Source organism: Lemur catta, chromosome 19, assembly GCF_020740605.2.
Source record: "Lemur catta isolate mLemCat1 chromosome 19, mLemCat1.pri, whole genome shotgun sequence".
Taxonomy (NCBI): Eukaryota; Metazoa; Chordata; class Mammalia; order Primates; family Lemuridae; genus Lemur; species Lemur catta.
The window spans coordinates 21,947,761-21,958,807 of NC_059146.1; the positions used below are offsets into that span (position 1 = coordinate 21,947,761).

Consider the following 11,047-nt stretch of genomic DNA (forward strand, 5'->3'; position numbering starts at 1 on the left):
GCTGCGTCTTCCCCTGCAAAGAGCCTCGGGATCCTGGGTGCCCTGGGCGGACCCTGCACAGCCGGCACCAGGTTCCCGCGGCGTCCGCACCAGGTTCCCGCGGCGTCCGCACGAGCGTGCGCGCGGCAGACTCCCCGGAACCCCGAGCACGTGGGTCCTGGGGGCTGGGCTGCGCAGCACCACAGGCCTCAGTTTCCCTGGTTGGCGGGGACCGCTCTGAACCGCGCTGCACAGGAGGGGTCTTTCTTCCGATGAGAGGGAATCGAGACTAATAAGGGGGAACAGCGACCCCGCCTCTTCACCCTGTGGTCCCAGCCTCGGGCCGACTCGGCCCGGGCAGCCGGGACGCGACGCGTCGGAGAACTACCACTCCCAGCATGCCCCGCGCCACAGCGCCCGCGCGCCCCGAAGCCTCGGTCTGCCAGTGGGACGGGCCGGGGGCGGAGACTCGGCGCACGTGCGTCCCGACGCGCCAACGGCGACGTCGGGGTTTGTGTGCGCGAGAGGCCGCCGATAAAGGTTGGGTGCCTCGCGCCGGGGGCCGTTGGGAGGGAGCGCGCCCCCGCTCCCTCCTCCCTGGTCCCCGCTCCTGCACCGGCGCTGCCGAGGCCCCACCTTCCCGTCGGCCCCCGCGGGAAGGTCCTGGGGCTCCCCTCCTCGTTCCCCCGATCGGGGCCGCAGGTGAGAGACCGGAGGGGTGGGGGTGGGGGAGGGACCGGAGGGCGGAGACGTTTAGGAGCGTGAAACCGGAAGGGATGCCTTAAAGGGGAGGTAGCTATTTCACCTCCGACTTTTGTTCACTGGGCTGGCTCCGCCTTCTTAAGGAGGATGCATTTAGAAGGCGGGCAGGCTTTGCCTCCTGGTGTTTTTGTTTTTTTTTTTTTTTTTACCCTTCCGTCCTAAAATGTGATTATCTTATTAAAGGCCAGTAACAGTTTCTCAGACATTGAAGGAAAAACTCCTGGATCTTGGTGGTTTCAAAGCGATCCCTAGGTTAGCTCAGGGAAGGTGGAGCTTGGTCTGCAGGAGCATCCTCTTAAAGGGGAAGTCCAGCCTGCGGGAAGGGTGTGGTCTGGCCTTTTAAAGGGGTGCTATTCGCCAAATGGGTCCCCGCTCTTCCAAAGCTCTGATGTCTAGTTTAAGGTGTCAACCCAAATAAATGACAGAGGCAAAAATCTCAATCAACGAAGGTTTATTAAGCCAAGATTTTGAGGTTATGCCCAGGAAAAACAGGAACCACAGACAAGCTGGGCGGAGGGGAGGTTGGAACCTTCAGCATTTTAAAGGCATCCAGAGAGAAGGAAAAAGGCGAGGGAGCTGGTGAAGTAGTGGCTACATTCTTGTGAGGCCCAAGAAATCTACATTTTACATAAAATAAAGGAGTGAAGGAAGCATCAATTCTGTAGACGCCCATGGGTAGGTGGGAGAACGTCTGATGCTGTCTTGTCTCCAGTTCTGTTGCCTATAAGATGTAATTCATTATTAGTGTGGAATCGAACAGGCTTTAGTTTTGGGTGCTAGACATAGGTATAATTTGCATGTCCTTGGTTATGGGAGGTTAGCAAGAAATTTCCTTAATGAGTAATCTGTGGGGCCTATTCTTCACAGGTACCAGAGGCTCTGACTTTCTCTTTTGCATAAGGAAGTAGCCCTGAGACTTTGATTTTCTTTTTGCGAAAGTGATGGTGACCTTGAGTTTGAGGATGATGGGAGGCCAGTGAGGCCAACAGGAGGACAAGTCAGGGAGGGGACAAGGTGCAGGGCTGTGGGAAGTCACCAGGTTCCAAAATGGGAGTTGTGGAAGGCTTTTGAGTAAAGGAATGAAGTGCCCTGCCCTCTCTGTTGACAGGTTCACTTTAGCCACTGTGTTGGGAACAGACTGGGGTGGGAAGGACAAGGGGTGGAAACACAGAGATCTGTTAGGAGGCTGTTGCAGCCACCCAGCCCAGGAGAGAGATGGTGGTGCCTGGGACAAAGGTGGGGGCCTTGTGGGAAGTGGCTAGACTCTGGATCTGTTCCTGCTGGAACGGGGAATCTGCTGACAGATTGGTAACAGAGTAAGACAGGGGGCGGGGAGCACCGAGGCCTGTGGCCTGAGGAACAGAGCCGCCCTTTTCAGAGATGGAGACAGCTATCCATGGAGGAGGGAGGGGGGCGAGGAGGATGAGGAGCAGGAGCATAACACCAGAGTTAGGTTTTGGGCACGTTAGGTTTGAGGTGTCTGTCAGGCGTCCAAATGGCACAGCCGAGCAGGTGGTTAGGTGTTCAAACGACAGGTCTCAGGCAGAGCTACATGTCTGGGGTCAGCCTGTTCATAGGGTGTAAGGCCCTGAGAGTGGGTGAGAGCTCCCAGGGAGAGAGTGTAGGCAAAGAAGAGGACCAAGGTGATGCCTGGCTTTCTCAAAGGCACAAGCAGCTTCTTGGGATCATGTCTCTTAAAAGGACTTACATTTTAAAGGGGACACTCATCTTTTTAAAAGGAAATTCTTGCAGCTTGTCCAGAGGGGATGCCCAGCTTTTGTTCATTCAAAATATGTTTGCTGAACACACACTCTGCCAGACATTATTGTAGGCTGGGGATGGGGTACAACAGTAAACAGAAGTCTTGTCTCCCATGTTCAGAAGTCAGGGAGATGAGAAGGAACCAGACTGCAGACTGAGAAAGAGTGGCAGTGGAGGAGGGGAAAATGAGGTGGCTGAGGTATCCCGACCCAAAGGGAGGTAGGTTAAAGAGAGTGACTAAGTGAGCCATTGTGGACTGAGCGCCCTGGAGGACATGGGCGGGTGATTGAAGTGGTTTGGGATGGAAAGGGCAGATTGACAGTTGTGAGTTGCTTTGTTGTAAAGGAGTGGAGAGAAACAAGTCTATAGCAGGAGGGGGAAGTGGAGTAAAGAGTTGTATTTTTAAAAGATGGGAGACATAGCTGTTGGTATGCTGATGGGAATGGGCCAGGGAAAATTGAGGATGTGGGTGGGACAGAGTCTGGGGGCACAGGGCTAGGCAGGTGGGAAGGGACAGTGCAGGGTGTCTCAACCTTGGCCTTGCTAACATCTAGGACTAGACCATTCTTTGTTGTGGGGGGTTGTCCTGTGCATTGCAGGGTATTGAGAAGCGTCCCTGGCCTTCACTGACCAGATGCCAATAGCACCTGCCTCTCTAGTTGACAATCATACAACCAAGAATGTTTCCAGGCATTGCCAGGGAAGGAGGCACAGTTGCCCCAGTTGAGAATCTCTGGTGTAGTGGTTGGAATTCGAGAGCATTCTCTTCTGATTGCTTTCATTTTCTTAGTGACATGATCAATGGCAAGGTCATCTGCTAAGAACACAAAGGGAAAGGAGGAGCTGGAGGTTTGAGGAGAAAAGAAACGTGCCAAGTAGTCACCTGGGGGAGCATGAACCAGAGAAGTGCAGGAGTCCCGCAGGGCCACAGTGAGGGGCCTTTGGATTCCTGGGCACAAATGGAAAGTGAGATGAGGACAGGCAGGCTCAGGGGTGTGTGTGCAGGAGTGACTGTAATGGTTGCCTGCAGCGTTTATGCTGGGCAAGGTGAGGACATGGCTGGGGCGGATAGTGCAGAGCCCTCATGGATGGCAGATCTGGGGGAGCCTAGGGGATCTGGGGACTTGGGGCATCAAGGCTGTGTGGTGATGAGTGGGACACTCAGGCTCAGATCAGGAAGAGGCTTTAGAGCATAAAGATTTAGGGTGTGGCAGTGGGAGGACTGTTGAGGGGAGGGGACTATGGTGGGGGAGTAGGAGATAAGGTCTTCCCAGGACAGCAGCAAAGAATGAAGCCATGCCCTGCATGTCTCCTTCAAAGACACTGCCTGTCTTTAGAGGAAATGAGCATAGTCCTAAAGGCTGTGCTTGGCCTCTTAAAGACCTTGCCCAGCCTTCTCAGACCTGTCCAGCCTCCTGGAGATGAACAGGAGGGTGACCTCCTAAGGAGGATGACCAGCGTGTCCCAGTTTGCTGGGAAGTTTGCATTTTAGCTGGGAAAGTCTCACATCCCTGCTCAGTCCCGAGCAAATCTGAGCAAACCTGGACCGTTGGACTCTCTAATCCTAAGGGAGGTCCCCTGCAGAGTGGGGTGACCTGGGGAGGTGGCCTCTGCCCCTTAAAGGGCCAGAGTGTGGGTTTGGGGTTGGGATGATTCAGTGCGTGGGCAAGGAGAGGGGCGTGCCTGACTGCCTCTGACCCAGAATCCCCCCGCCAGGTGTGATGGTCGGCTCCCACGGGGACATGGCGCCTGCCTCCACTGCTGAGGGGGCCGGGGAGAAGCCCGGCCCCGCGGCCCCTGCCCCGACGGCCCAGTATGAGTGCGGGGAGTGCGGCAAGTCATTCCGGTGGTCGTCCCGACTCCTGCATCACCAGCGCACGCATACAGGGGAGCGGCCCTACAAGTGCCCAGACTGCCCCAAGGCCTTCAAGGGTTCTTCGGCCCTGCTCTACCACCAGCGGGGCCACACGGGGCGAGCGGCCCTACCAGTGCCCCGACTGCCCTAAGGCCTTCAAGCGCTCCTCTCTGCTGCAGATCCACCGCAGTGTCCACACGGGCCTGCGAGCCTTTATCTGCGGCCAGTGTGGCCTGGCCTTCAAGTGGTCGTCCCACTACCAGTACCACCTAAGGCAGCACACGGGCGAGCGGCCCTACCCGTGCCCAGACTGCCCCAAGGCCTTCAAGAACTCGTCCAGCCTCCGGCGCCACCGCCACGTGCACACGGTGGTGAGCGGCCCTATACCTGCGGCATCTGCGGCAAGAGCTTCACGCAGAGCACCAACCTGCGGCAGCACCAGCGCGTGCACACGGGCGAGCGGCCCTTCCGCTGCCCGCTCTGCCCCAAGACCTTCACCCACTCCTCCAACCTGCTGCTGCACCAGCGCACCCACGGCGCTGCCCCCGCCCCGGGCCCCGCCCCCGCGGCCCCGCCCCCCCAGCAGCGGGAGCCCTGCGGCGGCGGCAAGGTCTTGGTCTCTGAAGCCTACCTGCAGCGGCACCTCCAGTCCCACAGCCCGCCTGCGCCCCCGGCCCCGCCGCCCCCCTCCCCCGCCCGTGGTCCCCGAGCTCTTTTTGGCTGCGGCGGAGACCACCGTGGAGCTGGTGTACCGCTGCGACGGCTGCGAGCAGGGCTTCGGTAGCGAGGAGCTGCTCGTGGAGCACCAGCCATGCCCCGGGCCAGAGGTGGCGCCCCAGCCACAGGACACACCCGCAGAAACGCCCAAGGCCGACCCCCCGCCATCCCCTCTGCCACAGCCCCCCGCCTGCCACCGCCACACCCGCCCAGGGTTTTGCCTGCCTCCCGTGCGGGAAGTCCTTCCGGACCGTGGCCGGCCTCTCCCGGCACCAGCACAGCCACGGGGCGGCCGGCGGGCAGGCGTTCCGCTGCGGCAGTTGCGACGGCTCCTTCCCGCAGCTGGCCAGCCTCCTGGCACACCAGCAGTGCCACGTAGAAGAGGCGGCGGCCGGGCGCCCACCTCCCCAGGCTGAGGCTGCCGAGGTCACCTGCCCCCAGGAGCCGCTGGCACCTGCTGCCCCCCGCACCTCCGCCGCCCCCGCCAGCCCCCGCTTCTACAGAGCGGCCCTACAAATGTGCCGAGTGCGGCAAGGCCTTCAAGGGCTCCTCGGGGCTGCGCTACCACCTGCGGGACCACACGGTGCGAGCGGCCCTACCAGTGCGGCGAGTGCGGCAAGGCCTTCAAGCGCTCCTCGCTGCTGGCCATCCACCAGCGCGTGCACACGGGCCTGCGCGCCTTCACCTGCGGCCAGTGCGGCCTCACCTTCAAGTGGTCGTCCCACTACCAGTACCACCTGCGGCTGCACTCGGGCGAGCGGCCCTACGCCTGTGGGGAGTGTGGCAAGGCCTTCCGCAACACTTCGTGCCTGCGGCGCCACCGCCATGTGCACACCGGCGAGCGGCCCCACGCCTGCGGCGTCTGCGGCAAGAGCTTCGCCCAGACCTCCAACCTGCGGCAGCACCAGCGCGTGCACACGGGGCGAGCGGCCCTTCCGCTGCCCGCTCTGCCCCAAGACCTTCACCCACTCCTCCAACCTGCTGCTGCACCAGCGCACGCATTCGGCCGAGCGTCCCTTCGCTTGTCCTATCTGTGGTCGCGGCTTTGTCATGGCCGCCTACCTGCAGCGGCACCTGAGGACGCACGCCCCAGCCAACACGGCCCCCAGCACCGCAGCCCCCGCTGCCGGCCCCCAGCCCCCTGCCCCACTGGCTGTTGCCCCGGCTCCACCAGCCACCCAAGACGTCCACGTGCTCCCCCACCTGCAGGCCACGCTCTCCCTCGAGGTGGCCGGGGGCACGGCCCAGGCCCCGACCTTGGGCCCAGCAGCCCCCAACTCCCAGACGTTCCTCCTGGTGCAGACCGCCCAGGGCCTCCAGCTGATCCCCAGCAGCGTCCAGCCCCCTACACCTCCTCCCCCACCTGCTCCTCCCAAGCTCATTCTGCTGCCCCCCTCCAGTGCTGGGGGGTGGGGGCGGCAGTGCAAGGCAGGGCCCTCGGGCTGCAGGGAAAGCCGGTCAGGGGGCAGGAGTAGTATGGCTGCCAGGCCCTGGGGGTCTGGGGGTGCAGGGAGGAAGCAGCGCGGGGGCTAGTGGTGGAGGGCAGAGCCTCATTGTTCTGCAGAATGTGGGGGGCGGGGAGGCAGGACCGCAGGAAGTGAGTGGGGTTCAGCTCCAGCCCCTCCGGGCAGCCCCGGAAGTGACCACGGTCCAGCTGCAGCCCGCACAGGAAGTGACCACAGTCCAGCTCCAGCCCGCACAGGAGGTGACCGCGGTCCAGCTCCAGCCGGCACAGGAGGTGGCCACAGTTCAGCTCCAGCCTGTGGCAGGCCAGCTCTCCAATTCCAGCGGGGGAGCTGTGACTGCCGAGGCCCCCAGCCTGCTGGTTGTTCAGAGTGGGGCAGCCGAGGATTTGCTCACGGGCCCAGGGTCGGGGGGCGGCGGGGGAAGGTGAGGCCAGCACTGGTGTGGTCCAGGACGTCCTCTTTGAGACCCTGCAGACAGACGAGGGCTTGCAGAGTGTGCTGGTGCTGAGCGGGGCCGATGGGGAGCAGACCAGGCTGTGTGTGCAGGAGGTAGAAACCCTTCCCCCTGGGCTGAGCGAGCCGCCTGCCCCCGGCCCGCCGGGACAGAAACTCCTCATCATCCGCAGCGCCCCAGCCGCTGAGCTGCTGGAGAACGGCAGCGTAGGAGGAGGCGCCGCCACGCTGCAGCTCCTGGCCCCACCGCCACTTGGCCCAGCCTCTGTCCCCGCGGGACTCCCCCCTGCTCCCACCTCCCAGATGGTGCAAGTGGTCCCTGCAGGAGCTGGGCCTGGTGTCATGACCCCGCAGGGTCTGCCCTCCATCCAGATTGTCCAGACTCTACCCGCGGTCCAGCTGGTGCACACGTTTTGAGGAGAGCCGCTCTTCCCGCCCCACACAGAGACCCCGACTCACTGTCAGCCTTGGGTGGGGGGGGCTGCAGGCTGGGCTTGCTAATAAAGACCCAGAATCTCCACTCCTTTGTTTTGTTCTCATGGGAGGTGGTTGGGTGGGGGAAAAGGGGGGCAATGTCATGGTCATAGCCCCTGCCTGGGAACCCGGAGTCCTAGCTCACGCAGATGACTTGTTTTGCGTCTTGGGGCCAGCTACTCCTATGTGGGGCTGTTTCCCTATCCTTTAAGACAAGGGAGGACGCAGGGAGGCGTTGGAATCAGAATCCAGTTTCGGCCACTTGTTCCCTGCAAGTCACCCCACCCCTGCCCTCATCTGAAAAATGGGTACGGGGAAAGCATTGTGCCGAAGCGCACGGCGAGCCCGGGCCCCCATGGGTGGAGGCGGAGGGCCCTAGTGACGGGAGCGTGGTGCTCGTGGGCTGAGGGCGCAGAGCTCCGCTCCCGGCTCCTCCCGCCAGGCCTCGGCGCCAATGAGAATCGATCCGCTCGCATCCCCGCCCCGCCCCGCGCTCAGGTTGCTTAGCAACGAGGGAACGTCGGGCAGGGAGCCTGCGCTAACCCTCCGCGGGCCGGGTAAGCCCCGCTAGCCGCCCCTCCTGAGCATCCCACAGCCCCCTCCCCCGCCAGCGTCTGCTCCCGTTTTTCCTCAGGCCCCTTTTCCCCATTGTTCCTTCTGCTCTAGGAATCGGAGAGGTCACCCCCCCAGCAGGGTCACAGTTCCCTGCCTCCGTCCGTCTCCATCCCACGCCGTTCCTGCTCCCGCCTCCCGCGCGGGGAACCATGGCAACAGTTGCTACGGCCTAGAGCAGGCGCGCCCCGCCCCAACCCCCTGCGCGAGTCTGCGCGTCACTTCCGCCGGCGACCCCTTCTCGACCCTGCTCCCCCCAACACCTTGTCAAAGGATCGAAACGACCCGTGGAGGTGCTTGCGGGTCCTCGCTCTTGTGACGCGGGAGAGGGACAACTGCGGGGGACGGGGCGCTGAGAACGGGCGGAGGGAGTGTGACATGTTCTCCAGCATGTGGGGAGGGGGTTCGTTGACCCCCCCAGGGCAGCCCCGACGCCTGGGACGGTTCCCGGTGCTGCCGCGTGTTGGCGTCCACAGCGCGTTTAGGGGCAGATGGCTGAATACCGCCGGGGTGGGGGGATCCCAGGAAACTTCAGAAAGGTCGCTGGGTATGAAGGGGATGCCTGTCATGCCACGGTCTTCGCTTGGGTGTCCCGAGGGTCCTCAGTGCCCTGATCTGGAAAATGCTGCTGTTGCTCCCCACCCATTGGGGGCCCTTGGGAATAGAGGTGCCCACCTGACGCTGACCTACTTGTGTTTTCACCAGGTGCACCACACCAGCTCCCTTCTGGGGGGCGGGGGCGTGGGGGCTGCCATGGCCCCCAGCCACCTGTCAGTGCGGGAGATGAGGGAAGATGAGAGGCCCCTGGTGCTGGAGATGCTGAAGGTGAGCAGCGGGGCCCCAGTGAGCCTGGGGGCTGTCACAGTGGGGCCTCCCACACACCTGAGCCAGCCAGGGCCCCTGGAGGGGGAGCGTTTCCTCCTAAGCTACTTGCTTGGCCACTTCTCTCTCTAATGCTTTCTCCCTACCTGAGCCTCAGCCACTCTGGAGGCCAGGTTTTCAGCAGCGGGAGGGGTGTGGGGGCTGGGTGTTCATCTCTCAGCTCCAGTCCCCTCCCTAGTGTCCTGCCTCCAAAATCTGCCCCCTCTGCCAGCATCCCGCTCAAACTCTTCAAAACACAGCTTGGTGCTTTAGCCTGGCCCTGCCCTCCCCAACAAGCCCCCACTCCGGTCTGGGGCCACTTTCCTCGTCCTGTTCCCACCTCCTCACCCTCAAGGCCATGTCCCTAGTGGCTCACTGTGGCACCTCCACTGAATTGGGTCCCCTCACAGCTCCTAGCTTATTTATCCGTCATTGACTCATTCACTCAAGACCAGTGTGCCAGACTGGCGACTACCTGGTCTTGCTGCCTTCCCTTCCCACTTGGGAGCCCCCACCGCTGCCCCGGGCAGGGGCCCTAGCAGGATGGATGGCTGAGGACCCCCCTCCTGCCCACAGGCCAGCGTGAAGGACACGGAAAACCGTGTGGCACTCCATGCTCTGACTCGGCCACCAGCCCTGCTCCTCCTGGCAGCGGCCAGCAGTGGCCTGCGCTTCGTTCTGGCCTCCTTCGCCCTGGCCCTCCTTCTACCTGTGTTTCTGGCTGTGGCGGCTGTAAAGCTGGGCCTGCGGGCCCGGTGGGGCTCGCTGCCTCCACCAGGTGGCCTCGGGGGCCCCTGGGTGGCCGTGCGTGGCTCTGGTGACGTGTGTGGGATCCTGGCCCTGGCCCCCGGCACGAACGTGGGGGACGGGGCCCGGGTCACCCGCCTCTCTGTCTCTCGCTGGCACCGCCGCAAGGGCGTGGGAAGGAGGCTGCTGGCCTTTGCAGAGTCCCGGGCTCGAGCCTGGGCCGGGGGAATGGGGGAGCCGCGGGCCCGGCTTGTGGTCCCAGTGGCTGTGGCTGCTTGGGGGGTGGCAGGGATGCTGGAGGGCTGTGGCTATCAGGCCGAGGGGGGCTGGGGCTGCATGGGCTACACACTGGTGAGAGAGTTCAGCAAAGACCTGTGAGGACTGCAACCCCTGAGCTAGGGAAGGGGGCGTCCCTTTCCCACAGCCCTCTGGGAGGGAGGCCAGCACCTGTGTGCCCACAGTGTGCCAGGCACTCTCATGTCCACTTCCTCAGTGAATCCCCAGCCCAGCCAGGGCCAGGAACCGGAGGCCTGCAGAGGGCAGGAGCCTGACCTCTGTCTGTCCTTCTGAAGTGTGAAGTGTGTAGTGTTTGAATTTCTCCGAGTGGATTGAATCCCTCTTTCCCTTCCTGGCTCTGGGGGCTGCCAGAAGTCAGCCTGTTCAACCCCCTACCTCAGATTCTTCCTGCACTGAGAACCCCCTGGTCTGTCTGTCTGCAGGGGCTGTGCTGTTTGCACTTCAGGCCTGGGAGAGGGGAGGGGGGAAGGGGGCTGAGTTAGGATTTGCACAGAGGCACCCCTGAGGGGACACAGCCTCCCTGGGACTGGAGCGGGGTTGGATGCTTTCCTTGGAGGAGTCTAGGTTAACCACTTAGAGAGAGCCAGGGGTGGGGGTGGGGCACAGGGCTGCTGGGCCTGGCCTGTCTGGGAAGATCCGAGCTGAGGGGCAGCCCTGTCCCTTCCTCCAGATCCATCTGCCTTTTTACACTGTTTGTTAATAAAGCCTGAAACTGCTGTGTGCCTGTTTCATCTCTGATGCCTTTTCCAGTCTGTCTCAACTCCCGCCTGCTTCTGTGTGGCTCCTCCTTTCCCCAAGTTGACATTAATTGTTGGGGGGGTGCTGGACTGGGAGAAGGGGAGGCAGTGAGCTCCAGCAGCCCCAGCCCCTGCCAGCCCTCTGAGTCACACTCCCCATTACCGAATTTTTTCCGCCTCATAGCTGCCTGGTGTGGAGGGAGTGTGTGTGCGAGTGTGAGTGTGTGAATGGGTGTGTGTAGAGCCCCCTCCCTTTTTCAAGCCTTGACCCTTGGACTTCCCATCCCCCTTACCCCATTTCCCTCTGGGGACACTGAAGTTCAACC

General features: G+C 62.2%; 2 protein-coding genes across 2 annotated transcripts; both read left to right on the forward strand.

Moving 5' to 3' along the window:
• Positions 1-471: 471 nt before the first annotated feature.
• ZNF628 (zinc finger protein 628) lies at positions 472-7,517 on the forward strand. The gene is given in 11 exon segments (XM_045532456.1): positions 472-681; positions 4,219-4,472; positions 4,474-4,725; positions 4,728-5,039; positions 5,041-5,256; positions 5,258-5,538; positions 5,540-5,657; positions 5,659-5,994; positions 5,996-6,483; positions 6,485-6,947; positions 6,949-7,517. Coding segments are annotated over 10 exon segments (3,177 nt in total). The 5' UTR covers positions 472-681; positions 4,219-4,223; the 3' UTR covers positions 7,411-7,517.
• A 472-nt stretch (positions 7,518-7,989) lies between these two features.
• On the forward strand, positions 7,990-10,704 carry NAT14 (N-acetyltransferase 14 (putative)). The gene is made up of 4 exons (XM_045531648.1): positions 7,990-8,024; positions 8,134-8,372; positions 8,785-8,904; positions 9,517-10,704. The coding sequence occupies exons 3-4, from the start codon at positions 8,833-8,835 to the stop codon at positions 10,063-10,065; spliced, it is 621 nt and encodes a 206-aa protein (XP_045387604.1). The 5' UTR covers positions 7,990-8,024; positions 8,134-8,372; positions 8,785-8,832; the 3' UTR covers positions 10,066-10,704.
• Positions 10,705-11,047: the final 343 nt, after the last annotated feature.